The sequence below is a fragment of the Cornus florida genome, unplaced genomic scaffold, assembly GCF_030987335.1.
Source record: "Cornus florida cultivar Cherokee Brave unplaced genomic scaffold, ASM3098733v1 CherokeeBrave_3.0.0_Hap2_Chr09, whole genome shotgun sequence".
Taxonomy (NCBI): Eukaryota; Viridiplantae; Streptophyta; class Magnoliopsida; order Cornales; family Cornaceae; genus Cornus; species Cornus florida.
The window spans coordinates 96,889,696-96,907,258 of NW_026775579.1; the positions used below are offsets into that span (position 1 = coordinate 96,889,696).

General features: G+C 34.5%; 1 protein-coding gene across 2 annotated transcripts; it reads left to right on the top strand.

Moving 5' to 3' along the window:
• The first annotated feature begins 243 nt into the window (after nt 1–243).
• Nucleotides 244–13,042, top strand: LOC132275477 (uncharacterized). 2 transcript variants are annotated; one of them, XM_059776989.1, is made up of 7 exons: nt 244–537; nt 1,769–2,261; nt 7,025–7,335; nt 7,448–7,504; nt 11,109–11,584; nt 12,114–12,220; nt 12,520–12,647. In XM_059776989.1, exons 2-6 carry the CDS (start codon nt 1,843–1,845, stop codon nt 12,198–12,200), a joined length of 1,350 nt encoding a protein of 449 aa, XP_059632972.1. In that variant the 5' UTR covers nt 244–537; nt 1,769–1,842; the 3' UTR covers nt 12,201–12,220; nt 12,520–12,647. The 2 variants fall into 2 exon arrangements, with proteins under 2 accessions (XP_059632972.1, XP_059632971.1); XM_059776988.1 differs by lacking the exon at nt 12,114–12,220 and having other exon boundaries at nt 254–537; nt 12,520–13,042.
• Nucleotides 13,043–17,563: the final 4,521 nt, after the last annotated feature.

Genomic DNA, 17,563 nt, shown 5'->3' on the forward strand with positions numbered 1-17,563 from the left:
CAAATATTAGATATATATTTTAATTACGTAATTTCTATATACTTGAATCTTATTTTTATTATTTGTTATAAGTTAGAATTCCGGTGGCAATGACGTGAAAGGTTTGCTATTGGCGGGATGAGAAAGTGAAATATAGGGAGAAATTATTATTATTTTTCTAATTGAGGAAGATTGGGATGTGAAATCTAATTGTCAAAAAGTAAACTGAATAAAGTAAGTTTGTAAAAATTATGTAGAACCGTGAAATGCTAAAAATAGTTAGTACAAAATTTTTATGTAAATTTGCACTGAGACATTAAATTTATACAAAAAAATAAAAATAAAAATAACAGATAGCTGAAAATACTTAAGCAATTTAGAAAAGCAAACCAATAGCATAGCGGGATTGGGGAAGGAATGGTACGTGAAGTTGAGTTCCGCAACGGGGTTTAGGTTATAACGACAACTTGTCTACTTAAAACTTCACACCTCTTTCTATTCTCTTCTTTTCTTCTTGTCGCCGCCCAACGTCCTCACACCACTTCTTCTCCCTCTCTGGTACGTACTCTCTCTCTCTCTCCCCTTGATCATCAACATTCTTCGTAAGTCGTTCATGACATAGTTTCTTAAAATCACATTTTTTATGTTTTTTCAGCTCACCGTACTACTTTGCACATTTATCACTTTTGCTTGCTTTTGTTTTTTTTTCCTTAAAAACTTATCTCGTAGCTGTAAAGTTTTCCTCTAATATGCGTTTCCAATTTATAATCTTGTTCTTCATTACTTTTATGTGATTTCATACATTATATTGCTTCGCATATATACTTGTGGATTGTTCTGCATTTAACTTGACTCATCTCTCTATCCCTTTTTATGATTGCAAACCTAGCCGCCTTAGTCCCAATTTACGGTTTTGATATTATAATATGTATTTATTTCACTCCCTCACTGTCGATGCATTCATTTTTTTAGTCTGTCATTTCAAGTTGAGGTGTTATCGACTATTGCCTATGCTTGCAGGGTTTATAATGGACTGGATACATAATTACTGTTTGTCTGTTATTTGTTGCAATGACATGTTTTTTATGGTTTCCTTGGAAACCTGTTCTGTAAACATTTTATTGAGTTGAACAATTTGGCAAATAAACGGTTATGATTAAAGTTGACCCATTATTATGATCCATCGTTAGTTGTTGACAACAAGGAGAAGCATGCCATCATCATCTAAGCGTATGTTTGGATGTCTATAGAGATCGAATTGTTCTGCTCTGTTTTGTTCCTAATTGTGCATTCAAAACCATAACTTCCATAGAAAAAGAAAAATGGCATATGTCATGGAAACTAATATCTAATATGCATCCTCATCACACTACACCTTCAACTGCGCCCATATCATTTTTTATTATGGATGGAATGACTCTCTACTTCCCTCATTCTTTGTAGCTAGTCTGATTTTTTTAATTATTGTTTATTTTTTATTTCTTCTGGGAAAGGGAGATATATATATATATATATTTTTTTTTTAAGGTATTTGATATTATAGATTAGGAGTATCCAACCTTATTATTCTTAAAACTCCTTTTTTCTTTTCCCTGTTATATCACCCATTTTATGCATATTCTTTTGAAATTATGTAAAACTAGCTGACATACATATGCCGTATACCTTACCACCATGCGCACAATATTGTTTTTCTCTTTTCTGCTTTTGGATTGTGAGATTTTGTTGAGTTCATGAATCAACAGATTTAATTTATTCACTAACATCAGTTGGTTGTATATGACCTCAGGCTGGTGAAGAAGGAATTCATTTTTTTAATGTGACTGTGTGACTCATTAAAAAAAGGTGAGCTGAATTGGCAGCATGGCTCCTGCTCAACTATCAGCGGAAATTGATTCAGACAGTAAACTGCATTCAACAACAAATGTTGCACCCGGAAAGGGCAATACAAATTCTTTAGCAAACTCAGACGGGAAAGGTTTGAGGTGCATGAGTAACTTTGAGGATACAATGTTTGAAATGGAAGCTCTATTGAATGAACATACCAAGGCTCCAGAGGATGCCGATCACATGGAGGTTGATGTAATTGAATTTTCAAGTACTAATGACATCAGGGTGGCTGAAGCTGAGGACCCAGATGCAACTGATTATTCAAGCTCATTTGCTGACACTTCATCTGGAACTGAGAATTTTTCTGGATTTGATGATATTGAAGTCGACTCACAATTTTGTGGCAATAATAATTTGGAATTTGATGGATATGGTCATATGTTTCCAATGAGGTATCTTGGGATTTATTTACCTAACATCAATAACCTCAGTTTGTCATATTATAGTGTACACACTGCTTTATTTTCTGTCAAATTCACTTTAGAATTCTGTATTGAAATTGATTGTATTGCTAAAGTTACATTTTTCTAATTGAAATTTTGACCACCGAAATAGATTTTCCTTTACATTTTTTCAATGAAGTAGCAAAATTACAAGACTAGCTGCATAGGTTAGATTGTAGCATAATTTCACCATGCACCTCATAGAAGTCCTCTGGTGGCATTGCATCTCCAACCCAATTGTGTTGGCTAAAATTAATTTGTAAAGTGATGTGTGTGGCAAGGTCACATGGATGTAGATGATTGGTTGAATGATGCTGCTGTATGCATTGAATGGCAAGTAACCTATGTGAAGCGGTGGTCAATGCTTGAAAGAATGAGGTCAAACAGAATTGTATTGTCAATATACGTGTCATTTGTGCATTAATGAGGCAGTGCATTGTGCACTGAATGACAGAAAAGTAAGGCTTAAGAAAAGAGAAAGGAAGAAAGCTTTGCGGCTAAGTAATTCGCATAGGACAACCTTGCTCCAGCTACTAAGTTGGCATAATTGCTTATATATAGATATGTTGTTGTAGAGCATAATAAAAAGTGTGAAGAGCCAATTGAAGAGGCGTGTGAAGAGCAGAGAGTGGAGAAAAATGAGAAAAAGAAAAAGAGATTGGGGGCCAAAAGTGAGTGTATTCCTTTTAAAAGAGTGTGTGTTTTCTTCTAGTGAGTGAGTGTGGAATACCTCTTGGTGATCCGTTGAGAGTTGTAATCTTCTCTTTCCTTAAAATAAATATTATTTGAGTAAACCTTGTTCTTTATTGAGTGTGTTATTTCCATCTTATTTTCCCTTTGTTGTCATTGCATATTTGTCGTTTGTGATCTTGGACGGAAAACAAGTGGTATCAGAGCTGATACAAAAGGGATTAATTCATAACAAATGGTATCAGAGCCATAGTGGCAACTTCAAGAAATTTGATGGAAGAAAGAACCTTAGTCTCCGGCAAGGTACAAATGCGAGATATGTTAGTTCAACAAGGTTTAGATAAGGTGTTGGACGAGAAACCAACGGGAATGGACGACAAAAAGTGGGACAAGATCAACTCGAAGGCAGTGAGTACTATTCGGTTGACTAACATATGATATCATGTAGGTTGTGATTGGAGAAACTTCTGCAGTAGCTTTGTGGAAGAAATTGGAAGATCTCTACATGCGAAAGAATCTCACCAACCGGCTAATCTTGAAGCAAGAGTTGTACTCCTTTCGCAAAAAAGAAGGCGTGGACTTGCATCACCATCTCGATGAGTTCAAAAAGATTATTTGTCACTTACCTAATGTTGGTGTTAAATTGAGTGATGAAGATGAAGCTGTTAATTTATTAACATCGGTATGCTCCACTCATAAGCATTTGTTTAAGACTTTGCTTTATGGGAGAAGCACAGTCACAATGGAACAAGTGAGAGTGCTTTATTCTCGAGTGAGAAGATGAATGGAGAAAATGAAAGAAGTACCCAAGAAGACCAGTCACAAGCTCTTGTTGCTCAATAAAAGAAGAAGTTTGAAAGAAAGTTAGTAGGACAGGATAATTGGAGAGGTGGAGCTTCAAGAAACTGGGAGCCAATCATGGAGCGACCGTGCTACTTTTGTGGACAAAAAGGACATTTGATACGGAATTGTCCTAAAAATAAAGAAAGAGAGTCATGCTGCTATATCCGAGTCTACTAATGCAGAGGATGATGTTCTTGAAGTCCTTTCAATAATTGACAGAGAGAAAGAAGCTAACAAGCGGATACTTGATTTTGCTTGTTCCCATCATGCGTGTCCTCATAAAGAGTGGTTTACTACCTACAGGCCTGTAGTTGGTAAAGTCTTAATGGGGAATAATTCTTCTTGTGAAGTTGTGGGATTGGGACAATCAACATCAAGACCACAAATAAATTGATACGGACTTTGACTAATGTGTATCATGTTCCAAGTGTTAGAAGGAATGTGATTTCTTTAGGTGCCTTTGTTTCTAAAGGTTGTTGGTTTGAAGCAAAACATGGAATAATGAAGGTTAGAAGAGGTCCACACATCATGCTCATGGGAAAGAAAGTAATTTGTATGTCGTATTTGGGAATATTTTGTTGGGTGGAGCTGTTGCAAAGACAAAGTTTAAGCCTGTTTTGAAATCTACCACAATGGTGGAGTATCAGGAGCGGCAGGTTAAGGATGAAGTCTTAGCAATCACAACAGCTCAAACCTTCATTCCGGAAGAGAAGAAATTTCAGTTCTGGTTCGGTGATATGAGGTTGGTTCCCAAGTTCACTAGTTATTTGAACTCGAAATTTACCAAGTGGATGAGTGTGATAGAGTAGAGAAGACAATGAAAAATAAAATGGAGATATTGAGTCAAGGGGGAGAATTTTAGCCAAGGTGGAGATTTGTTGTGTTGGCTAAAATTTATTGGTAGAGTGATGTTTGGGGCAAGGTCACATGGATGTAGATGATTGGTTGAATTATGTGGCCGTATGCATTGAATGACTAGTAACCCGTGTGAACCGGTGGTCAATGTTTGAAATGATGAGGTCAAACAAAATTGTATGGTCAATATATATGTCATTTGTGCATTAATGAGGCAGTGCATGTGCACTGAATGAAGAAAAAGTAAGAAAAGAGAAAGGAAGAAAGCTTTGCGGCTAAGTAATTTGCATAGGATAGCCTTGCTCTAGCTACTAAGTTGGCATAATTGCTTATATATAGATATGCTGTTGTGGAGCATAATAATAAAAAGTGTGAAGAGCCCGGTGAAGAGGCGTGTGAAGAACAAAGAGTGGAGACGATTTAGATAAAAAGAAAGAGATTGAGGGCCAAGAGTGAGTGTATTCATTTTTAGGAAAGTGTGTTTTCTTCCAGTGAGTAGGGTGGAATACCCCTTGGTGATCCGTTGAGAGTTGTAATCTTCTCTTTCCTTTAAATAAATGTTAGTTGAGTAAACCTTGTTCTTTATTGAGTGTGTTATTTCCATCTTATTTTTTCTTTGTTATCATTGCATATTTGTTGTGTGTGATATTGGGCGGATTAATTCCTAGCACGTGGTATCGCTGATATGGAAGGGACTAATCCATAACAAACCCAGATGGTAAAGAGAGACATATTAATTGATAAATACAACATAAGAAGAAATGGAACCAAAATCATGTTAAGATGACATTCCATCTCCATTAAAGTCCTCTGGCGTCATTGCACCTCTTTTCACTAGGAAGACCGGCTCCACATCTGCACTGTGCATTTGATATCCTGGAAGGAGATTTTGCTTTCTTTAACTTGAAAATGGAGCTATCTCCTTCCAGGGAAATATTGTGATATTCTACAAGGGTTTCTACTTTCCATTTTGTGATACCCTCATACCCCATCTTCATAAGGATTATAAAAGACAACCACTGTATATTCTTCTCATTTCCTTATGCTATTCCTATACCACAGCCATCTAAATTTTGTTTGGACTTTATTGAGGGAGGTTTCCTTCTCCGTAAGGTTAGTTGAATGTCAGGCTGAACGTGATGGCATTCCTTCAAACCTCAGGAAGTAAGGTCAAAATGGATGCCACTTAGTGATTCTTTGGTTCAAGCCATAAGGTAATAGATTGAATGAATGGTTTGTGTATATTTTCAAAATTTTAGTTCTTCTCTCTCTCTCTCTCTCTCTTTCTCTCTCTCTCACCATATAGTGGCAATTTAAACATTTTCCATGACCACTTGCCTCCCTCCTTAGAACTCAGGAGAAAAGAACCCCACAAAAGGAGAAGTAGGGAAGGTTATTGTATGACAAGGTCAACTTGCACACAGGGAAAAGTTATTGATCAGAAGCATTCGTCGTTGAACAAAAAGGAGTAGTGATTTACTAAACAAACACCGGTTGGACTCCTAGGTCTTGAAAGTTTGGACAAATATAAGCAGCTTTAATGATTTTCAAGACATCTTTTGCAATACAAGAAATCTTTTGCAATACAACTGGGGAAAAGACCAAAACACTACTGGGGCTCCGAAAACTATATCTCCTCCTTGAATTTTTGTTGTTTTCCTTCCCCATGTACTCTTTAAAACGGTTATTCTTAATTGAATACTTCATAGTAAACAACTAAACATTAAATAGGTCAATCATAATTTTCACCAGGTCATTGTATGTATTGATTAAATAACATCAAAAAGTTGCTCTTTAAAATTGAGATCTTGTACCTCCGCCCCAAAGTTTTGAACTTTGAGCTGCATGGTTCTCTGTATATCTGTGTTTTTATTTCTTTTTCATTTCAACTGTGAACCTTATGCATAAACTGCAATTCCATGTCGTAATTGTGTCATTCTTCAGTTTTATTGGCCAATTCCGCTTCTTTATATTTGATTATTCTTGTGCTCTAAAGTGACACACCATTTTTTGAGTAATTCAACTTTTTGGCCTCGTCTGTTCTGGGGTCCAGGATTTTGTTTACCATTAAAGTTGAAGATAGCATCAATTTGGCAAAGATAATGCAATAATACCTTTTAAGTACTCATTTTTCATAGCAGTATCACTCTCATGTAGGTGAAGTAAGGTCAAACAATTGGAGTGGAGCTTTAGAAACTAACGATTTTGTTTGGGAAATGTTATGTATTTTATGTTCTACTGTTCACCACCCACTTGTGTTTACTACATTACTCTCACCAATGTTGCATTATACATTCCAACTATATGTGGTTTCAAATTTTCAGGAAGAAGAAGCTGACCAGTCACTGGAGAAGCTTTATACGGCCATTGATGTGGCGGTGCAAATGGACAGAATTGAGAATTAAGGAATTTGAATCACGGGCATCCAAGTATTCCCAAGAACTTGCAGCATATGATCAGAGAAAACAGTTGGAATTTGATCAACTTACATTAGAAGGTTTCGGTTCAAAGTCATTGCCATTTACTTTTCAAAATCACCGAAGAAAGTACATGAAGAGGAGGAAAAGAAAAAGAGTTGAAGATGCAACAGACATAACATCATATATGTCACATCATAACCTTTTCTCGTATCACGGTACAAGTTTGTTCTTTATACATGCGCATTGCAGTTATGGTTCTTTTTCTCTTACCCTTTCATCTTTTCATATGTAATTTTATGTAACTATATGGCACGTGATTTTTTGCAGAAAACAAGAATTCTGATCCAGAATGTACTTATATGGCCAATGATCATGTCCATCCAGGTATAAGTTTCTGACATACTGTGATTTTGTTTTCGCTATGTTACAGATTAAGTTAGGCGAGGACTGAAGAAATCATCTTGCGCATGTAACTTCTTTTTTTGCATCAAATTTTATTTTGATTTGGTGAAATTTTTGAATATTTTATGGTGTTAAATTCAATAAATAAAAACATTATAGTCTTGAGGTTGTCAAAGGGTAATGTCTCAACAAGTGGACAAAACATATTTACACTTTGTATCAGTCTGATTCAAAAAAAAATGGGAAGAACTTAATTGACGAGCATAAAAGAAGCTAAGTGCACTTGCTAATGACTTATTCTTGCTTGGCTGATTAATTTAAGTGTTTTATTTTTTATCTTCCTTAATGCCATGGAATATGATGTAAATGACATATCATTGCTGAACATATTAATGCCATCAGTATTTCCTAATACCTTTTCTGCTTTTAGATGTGAAATTATTAATCTGCACGCAAACTTTTTTTTTTTTTTCAAATTGACTGGTAATGTGTTGAAAGTACATTAATGTAAGTTTTTTGAGATTTGTTTATTATTAGTATATTTTTGTTTTGTTAGTTTTATGATAGCGAAAAGATATTTTTTTTTCCTTAAATGAAAACAAAATTCTTTTCTCCTTTTATTTTATTTTATTTTTTATTTTTTTTACTCTAGTCCTCTTGTGACGTGTGGTAAACAAAAGTGTAGTAGTTAACTCAAGGCCTTTTAATTATAACCTTTTTCCATAAGTAGATCTAATGGAAAACTTCAATGCTTCTACCCTTGTAACAATTATCTTGCTTGTTCCTGCTTTGCTTTGAGTGAAGTTGGAAGCTGTTTCAAAACGTATGCTGCCACAGTACTTACTGTTGTTGTGAGAATGAAATCCCTTTAACACGTAAAAATCAATCTTTTTTTTCGTATTATACAGCCTATCTTAAAATGAAAACATCATAGCTAGCAAACAAAGCAAGAGATGGAAAGAAGGTTGCTATTACATGCTTTGTCCGCACGTACAGTGTCGTTAGGCACACTTGCGCCTGTTGTGTGCCCAAGTGCGCCTTTGTCAACATTTGCACTTTTAATATGGAATATGAATATGCTTTAATAGTAATTTAATTTCTGAGTTGTGCGCCTCGCTTCACTCAGGTGTTGCGCCTAGGCTTCAAAGGACCTCTAGCACCTTAGTGCGCCTTAGGCCTTTGATAACACGGGGTACGTGTCTCGGGTATGGGTAAATTCCAAATAGGAGGCCACATGGACACTGCTATATTTTTTTTTAACATAGCATGTAATATGATATAATAAAATGGAATTATGGATATATTTTTTAGTTGCATTTTCAACCAAAAATGTCGAACACATATCCCATACGCATGTCCGAATAATATGTGTCGAACTTGCGTACTTCACCTACTATGAAAGAGTCCATGTAACATGGACTCGGGTACAAGTGTCGGATACGGGTATGTATCCACGCGTCGGATGTGTCAAATCTCCAAACAAAACGACACACGGACACGGCCAAGTATTTCTTTTATTAATTATTTTAATTTATTTTCTAGAGTAAAGTAAAGTTTTTATTTTTATTTTTTTTTATTTTTATTTTTTATCTAATATAATGTTCAATATAGGCATTTAGCTCATTTTAAAGTAATAATAATATAATTAAATGATTGGTTATGTTTTTTAAGTACATGTACAACCAAAAGTGTTGGACACATATTCTCTACCCATGTTCGAGCGATATGTGTCCGACATGGGTACTTCACTACTTTTGAAAAGTCCATGTAATAGAGACATAGATTACATGTAAATAATCATTTCTTGGATTTTTTGACATTATTTTGTTTTTATATTTAATCATCATTTGTGCGATTTAGATTTTCTTCCCATGATCCAATTCTAAAAGTTAAAGTTGTGACTTCGGAACCTTCACTTCTTGCTCCTATGTTATAGGTTCACCATTTCAATAGATGAACATGTTGCATGATAATGTCAATTAATAAATGTTACTCGATTGCCTTGTAGCGACTATTTTATGTATTCTCGTGGGTTTGTAGTGTTTTTTATAACTTATGTTTAGTAAATTTTATTGTTACTACACTTCATTATATCTTATGTTTATCGTACACTACAGATAAACATGTTGCATCATCATCATCATTATCATCCTTGCCTTAATCCCACTTATCAAAAATAAAAAATAAAAAATTCATCCCTGCCTTAAATCCCATATGAGTGGGGTTGGCCACATGAATTTTCTCTCTCCAAGATTTCTATTACATGCCATTTCACCTACTATATTTAACTTTTTAAATCCATTTTTGATAACCTCATCCCATGTTTTTTTTGATCGCCCTCTAAGTCTCTTACCTTCTATTACAATTTACAACTATTCTTCCTCGTTTGACTGGTGCGTCTCTAGATGAACATGTTGCATGATAATGTCAAATAATAAATGTTACCTGAAAGCCTTGCAGAGACTATTTTATGTATTCTCATGGGTTTGTAGTGTTTTTTTTTTTTTTTTTTACATCTTATGTTCAGTAAATTTTATTGAGGAACCACTTCTGAAGCTTGATTTCAGTTTTTGTTCAATTGAAAAGGAACTTATAGACTTGTAGTGTTTGAACTTATGTGTGTGTGTGTGATGTTGTGGCCCAAATTTTGTTTCGGCTCGGGTTGCGACCCGCTGTCCCCAGACCCCCTTGAAATTTTTTGACCCTTTTTCTTTTGCAAGTCGTGGACCTTGTTTAGGACTCTCTTGTAGCCCAATATATAAGGGTGTTTAGGCTTTGGAGTGGGTAACGAGAGAACACTAAAAACTGCAGAAGAGAGACAGATAGAGAAAGAAAGCGCTAGGATTTGTCAAACCACGTAAATTTTTGTCTTCTTTGTGTGTGGCGTGTTTACTTTTTTGTCATGATTCTCGACTTGTTCTTGGTTCATGGCGTTTGTTGTAACAATATATATAGGGTAGGAATGCATTGTTATATCTTGATTGTATCTTTCTTCTTATTCTTATGTGTATTATACACGCAGGGTGGTTGTCAATGCCTCAAATTTTGCTTCCAATAAGCATCCTCTGTCAAATGGTTTGTTTTTTAACAGAGTTGACCTGTCATGACAATAATTTATAAAATTTTAATCCAAAATACTTGATTAAGATTTTATAGTAAAATTTCTTATTAATACCATTGTTACTGCAACTGCTGCCCTATTGTCTCGAGCCATCACCATTGCACCTCCATTGCTGCCACTATTACCACTGCTGTAATACCACATCCACCACTACACTATTTTTTTCATTGGCAAGAAACATACACCCACGTTGCTCCTTTGGAGACTCAAGGCCCTTGGTTGTGACAGTCCACTATGTTGCACATACAAATTTAATTCATTCTAAGACAGCAAATGCTTATGCACAATAGGAAAAAAGATAATAAATATTTTTTTTTCAAAAATTGACCAAGCCAGGGTCATATCTATGCATGTATATGTATGCATGTACATACAAAGACATGTGCACCATTATGTACCTTTTGGTTATAATTTTAAGCAATGAATCTGACTGTTGGTTTTTGATTTGTCATTGTTTTGGTATAGTCTTTCCTGAACAGAATACCACTGGTCATGAGCTTGGGATTAATGATGATTTGTCACTACTTGAACCCAAAGATGGTGATAAATCCCTTGAGCAGATTCTTCGGAAGATTGAAATGGTAGTCTCCCGGGTTCACAAGATGAAGGCTCAACTTGACATGGTGATGTCCAAAAATGCCGCAAAGTTTTCTTCGTCTGAGAATTTGAGCCTTCTTGTGCCCAGTGATGCACAGACTAGCTCAGCTCATAGCCCTACATTCTCTGCTTGCAACGGTGACACAATAACTGTGGGTGCTGTATATCCTCCAAGTCAGCATGTGTCAGAATACGATATCGGAGATCTGGTTATGCCTGAAAGTGCAATTTCAAGCTACGGAGATGCTATTCCTGTTCCTGATATAATTGAAAGCACAGTTGGGTTATTGTCCTCTGCTGATGTCACCCTGCATCAGCCACAAAGTGGAGATTCATGTGAAGATGTAAGTCATCTTTATGTGATAAATTATTATTTTTTATTTTAATTTCATAAGTTTAAATGTGGTAATAGCTATGAGTTGTGAAAGCCTCCTTTATATGTAACTAAATGTTTTTTTTTTTTTTTTTCAAAAATAAAAATAAACTACGTTTATTACTCTTCTAGCATATTCAAGATGCAACAAAATTCTATGTTCGGAAAATTACTTGAAGCTTTTCATTAGGATACATAGCATGATTTTCTTGTATTTAATTCCACACCTCCCAGATTATTTAGGAGTACTGCAATTTATACGAGTCATTCCTGAATTTTGAATGTTACAGATAACAATTGTGAATGAAAATATTAGCACGCTTTCTTTTTCTAATATGATTCATTTTTCCACCACTAAACAAGTGTTTCTGGTCTCTTCGAAGTCCTTTTCTAGTCTCGAACCCTGAATTGATAATTAATATTATTATTTTATTTTATTTTATTTTTTATTTTTCTGAATTCTGATTTCTTCACTATGGTATCATCACAAATGTTGGAAGGCTTTCCAAATCAAACTCATGCACACCCATGATGAGCTTTCTCCTGGATTATTATTGGGTGTATCGGCAGCAAATTTGACAACTTAAGCCTTTTGTTTTGCCATTGGGTGAGTTACGATTGTGGGTAATTATGCTGATCGGGGCTTTGTTTCTTTTTAAACGGTAAAATTGTGTCTTGCTTCAGGAACTCATTATTTGTCATTGAATGCCTTCATGCTGTCACACATTTCAGACACACCCACGTTTTGATTTCTTAAGATGGGTACATCACTTATTATTATATAATTGTAACTAGAAAATTTATTTATCTATTTACTCTGTAGTGTTTGATACCTTAGGGGGTGCTTCACTTGAGATAATTGTTAAAAGATTTCTTTAATTCATTTTCTATTATTGATATCTGCAGATTGTGGATAATGTCCTGATACATGATCAAGCAGTTGAAGTAGAGAGCGACTGTTTCAAGAGGATATGTAATCCACCCACTGAGAAGCATCAGGAAGCAGAGAAAAGCGGGCAGGAAGAAAGCACCAGTCCTGCCATTCCTACCCTAGAACCTGACTTTCTGGCAAAAACTGTCATGCCTCGTGAGCAGTCAACGGTGAAATCATGCTTAGCCTCGGGAATCCATTTTCCCAGGAACAAGAGGAAGCGAGGTGAGCGTAAAGCTGGTTCAGGTGGTTGGAGCCGGAGATGCTCAGGCAAGCCTGATAACCAGTGAGTTGAAAATTCTGTAGGTCTGATCTGTTCACCTTAGCTTTAAAGAAATGTGTTTGATGGTGGAAATTGTAGATTTTGGCATGGGGATAAATACCACGGTGTTGGTCTTGTTTGTAAATGTTTTGAAGAAACAAACTTCTATTCATGGCATTTGAATCCAGAAAATGATAAAAGTGGAGTTGAATATATTTTTTTTTTATCTTCGTTCTTATTTTGCCTTTCATGTTATTTTAACTTCTGCCCGACTATAAACCTGATGTCAGACAAGTGGTATCCCATGCTTCTTTGTTAGCTCTATTATTGAATTATTTTGAGTCTTAATTTTTGTAACTTGGATTGACTTTAGTTGATTTTTTAGTGCCCCATCTGTTATAGCCATGTGATAAAAAGTTGCTTTATTTATTTATTTATTATTATTGTACTATGGCCTTTAGGCTTGGTTTCATCAACCCTTCAAAGTCTGGTTGGCATAGGGATGGAATTGGAAAGAGTTGGAAGGCCAAATTAGGATAATACAATTCCGTGTCAGCTTTAGTATTTCTAATTTTGATGCGAAGTTATAAGGGGACTAAATTAAGGAGCAATCAAGTAGATATTGGTTTACATTCTTGGTAAAAATATTTATAATAATAAGCTGGAAATGGATTAGGAAAAGAAGCCGATCAAGATCAGTGTTTATTGATGCAAAATGCTTTTAGGGAAGAAAATGAACCAAAAAGACCCTTAAATGGAACTTTGGTAATGAAGGGGCTTTAAATACCAAAGTCCATGCTTATGCCCAAAGCCTAGCTTTCTGAACACAAAAATTGTTCTATCCACCACCAGACACGAGTACGTACGTAGTAGAGAGAATCGAAGGTGGAACGAGATTATATATAGAATTTTTTTTTAATCGCGCAGTTGCAAGGCGAGGAAGGGAAAAGATAGCCCCGCACCGTCCCGTCCCACACCCCGTTTATACAATTTATTTATATTAAAAAAATTTAGTAGCATAAACTTGGGCAAGGCGTCGCCTAGGGCCTCCCATTTGCCTTTTAATCAATTAAAAGACATTCATTTCAGACCATAATTTTTATAATTAAAAAACAATACACAATCATATATCATGGAAATTTATGGCAATAAATAACTTTAAAAAAAAAATTTATGCAATAAACACATGCTTATAATATCAATTTATATATGTAATACAATAATTTGTATGGTAAAAATAATTTGTTTCTATCCCTTTCCTTCAAAAGAAAAAATATTTTTTTTATATTTAAACAAGAAACTGATCTATTTTATTATTATAAATTATGACAGTGAATTGAAGTACTTTAATTTATAATTTTGCATCTCAAAATGTAAGTCGGTGATATTTACTTTGATATGAAGTTGAATTTTGATTTGTGTGACTAAGTTGTGTTGAATATTTTTAAAATTTTTAATGTAAATTGGATTGTGCTCTTTATAAAGAGCTAAGACTGATTTTTGCTTTACGTGTTTTCGACCTTAATATATTTTATGTATTTATCGTCTAATTTTAATATAAATTTCGCACTCATATAAATTTTTTGCCGCCAAAACTCTCTCCTCTATCCTTTTTCTCCGCTGCTGGACATCTCCTCTCTCTCTCTCTCTCTCTCTCTCTATATATATATATATATATATATATATATGTTGTAAGGTTTCCTCTAAAAGAAAGGAAATTGAAAAAGTCTGGCAAAAGAAAGAAGTCCAAACAGTTTTTTATATTTTCGTTAGTTTGCAACACTGTTTTAACCTATTTTGGGTACGTGTCTCAAAACTGTTATTAGACACAAAAACGATGGGCTTCGAGTCATACTTCTAGAGCCGCTGAGTTTTCCCAATTCCAAGTTCTGGGTAAAGGGTTATGCTCAAAACATTAAAGTGGTCCATAATATTCTACTTAAGTTGTTTCCTTTTTGGAATAGGAAAGCTATATTTTCTTCATATAATGACCTAGAACGAATTTGGCTTGCTGGAAACTCCTTTACAAGTCTTTTAAAATTATCCTTGAATGATCTTGGCCATTGGATCACCTTGGATACTCTAGCTTTCGTGGTCCCCATCCGTCAATTGAACTTAAAGACCCTACAAGTAACGGAATTGACTGAAATTCTGCAGATTAATTGAAAAGAACAAAAATCAAGAAAATATCATCAGTAATATGAAATAAACATTACTAAGGTATTAAAATATGCAAATCTAGGGGCTTGAATATGCAACATTCAACACTTATCAATGACCTGAAAAATAAGTTCCCTCTATTAGGACCTGATCAGAGTACCGACAATCATTACGTCCCTAGCTAAACTCATGCACTATCTACATAGCCGATAAATACATATATACACAGTAAGACTCTCATTGAACAATAAGGTAGTTTTAACCAGATAGTGGGTATCTTATGGAAAAATCGAATACAAGGTGGTTCAGAGTCCCCTTTTACTAGGATACACACATCTCCTATATTCAGCTACCCATCTAAACTGGCAATATACACCTCAGACTTAACCACTGATCCCGAGACCTCAAACTCGTATCATATACATATATATAAACGATATAATTAATAAACAAAACCATATCTAACAATGACACAAGTAGAGTATCTTGACTTTAACAATGACAAAACAAATAATTACAGTCATGTATCATGCTTGTAAATCATAAATATATCAACAACAATTAATATAAGCATGAATAAGATTAATACATTGAATTACACCATTTAAATACCATAAAGATTAATTATAACCTATTAGTTAATTTAATCTTTTCCATCCAATAACAAATCACAAAAGTATAATATAATTTATATATTTTAAACCCACGTCATTGTTTCCAACACTTATAAACATGATCGGGATTAATTATACTTAAATTGGGGTCATTCAACACTTTTGAAGCAAACAGGCTCCAAGAGCTCAAGCACAAACCCTGTGCTCCAGCATAACCCCTAGTGCTCTAGCATTGGGTGTCGGAACAATGTTGTGCTCGAGCACAACCCTTTGTGCTCAAGCATAAAGTCGCAGAGCAGTTTTGGCAGAACCATTTTTGGTCTGTAAATCTGTCGTTTGGGTCCTAAAATATAATTTCTACGTTTTATATGATCACCAATGATATAAACAATGAAAATACACAAGATCGAACAATTTAAAATAAGTTTTAGATATTAAATCAAAGCACCTAACAAGTTGAAGAACGAACACATATGAACACGAAAACAGTTCATGCATAGCAATGAATTGTCCAATTAATTATCTGATTTAAACCCTAAAGTCTAGCATGTGATAAAGAGATTATAGATTAAAAGGGAAAGAGATAGATAAAGAACTTGACTTATAATTTTCGAATTGAAAATCAACTATACAAACTCTCCCATTTTCTTTTCTAATTTCGGCAACCTTCAAGCTATCTCTGGTCACCTTATTCTTCCTTTTCTCTCTTTCTCTCTCTAAATCTATGCCTCTTTTGTAACTCACATATGTACAAAAATCCTCTTCTAAATAAATAATAATAATAATAATAATATATCCTCAAACGTATTATTTTACCAAATCAATATCCACATGATATATGCGCGCGCGCGCGCGCACATACACACATATATATATTAATACATACACCTTCCCATGTGCCATAATTCCATATAACTTATCTAGGCCTTCTCGAATTAGCCTAACCCATTCATTTGGGTCAAATAACTCCAAGCCCAAACCGTGATTAATTAAAATAAAATAAACCAATTAATTAAACAAACAAATTGCACATAAACAAATAATGACAAGTAAAGCACATTAAATAATTTAAAATAATCTAATTATCCAATTTAATCATATAGCCACTTAATCATTTAATAAGAATAATTAGCCAAATAACATAATTAAAATGAACTTAAAATAATAAATTTAATGCTCTAAAAATTAAATGTATTACACTCGCCCCACCCCGTCCCGTTTAGCACGATTTTGGAGAACCGATTATGTAAATGGAGCGGGGATGGGGGCTGTTTTAAAAAACCCCACAGGTTTTGAGGCGGTTCCGAGGGAGGGTTGTCCCACCCCGTCCTGAATATACTATAATTTTTTTTTTTTAATTACCCTTACACACTATGATGGATTATTAAAATATGTTAAGTATATATATACACGGGAGGAAACCTCAATTCTCATTTTGTTTCATGACCTAAGTCTTGTAAAAAAATAAAAGCCAAGACAAAAATTCCCACCCTGGTGGGGGGCCGCCCCATTTGAGGCAATTTTGGGGAATCAATTATGTAAATGGAGACGGGAATGGGGGCCACTTTGAAAAACTTGATGGATTTTGGAGCGATTATCGAGATGAACAAATTAAACATGGGGAATGAGATCATGCCCCATTGCCCTCCCTACTAAAGCTTACTGGTCTAACCAAGGGCGGAGCCAGCTTGTGCCCAGGGGCACATGCCCCTGCTCTGGCCCCGCCCTATGCATATATATGGTTTTTATTATTATTATTTTTTTACATACATATATATATATATATATATATATATATATATATATATATAGAAATTTGTATATTATGCCCCCTCTAAAATTATTAGTTCCAAAATTTTTAAAAACTTTTTCTATTTTTTATCTTTTACTCTTTAAATTTTTTTAATTACCTTTTTAAATTTTCCTTATTTAATCATGTTTTAATTTGTTTCCTTAAAAATTCATTTTTCTTTCCCTTTTTCT

Excerpts from the sequence above, each read along its gene's own strand:
- LOC132275477 (XM_059776988.1), top strand. The coding sequence starts at position 1,843 with ATGGCTCCTGCTCAACTATCAGCGGAAATTGATTCAGACAGTAAACTG. Across the intron at positions 2,262-7,024 it reads GGTCATATGTTTCCAATGAG|GAAGAAGAAGCTGACCAGTC; the intron begins GTATCTTGGGAT and ends TCAAATTTTCAG. Across the intron at positions 7,505-11,108 it reads CAATGATCATGTCCATCCAG|TCTTTCCTGAACAGAATACC; the intron begins GTATAAGTTTCT and ends GTTTTGGTATAG.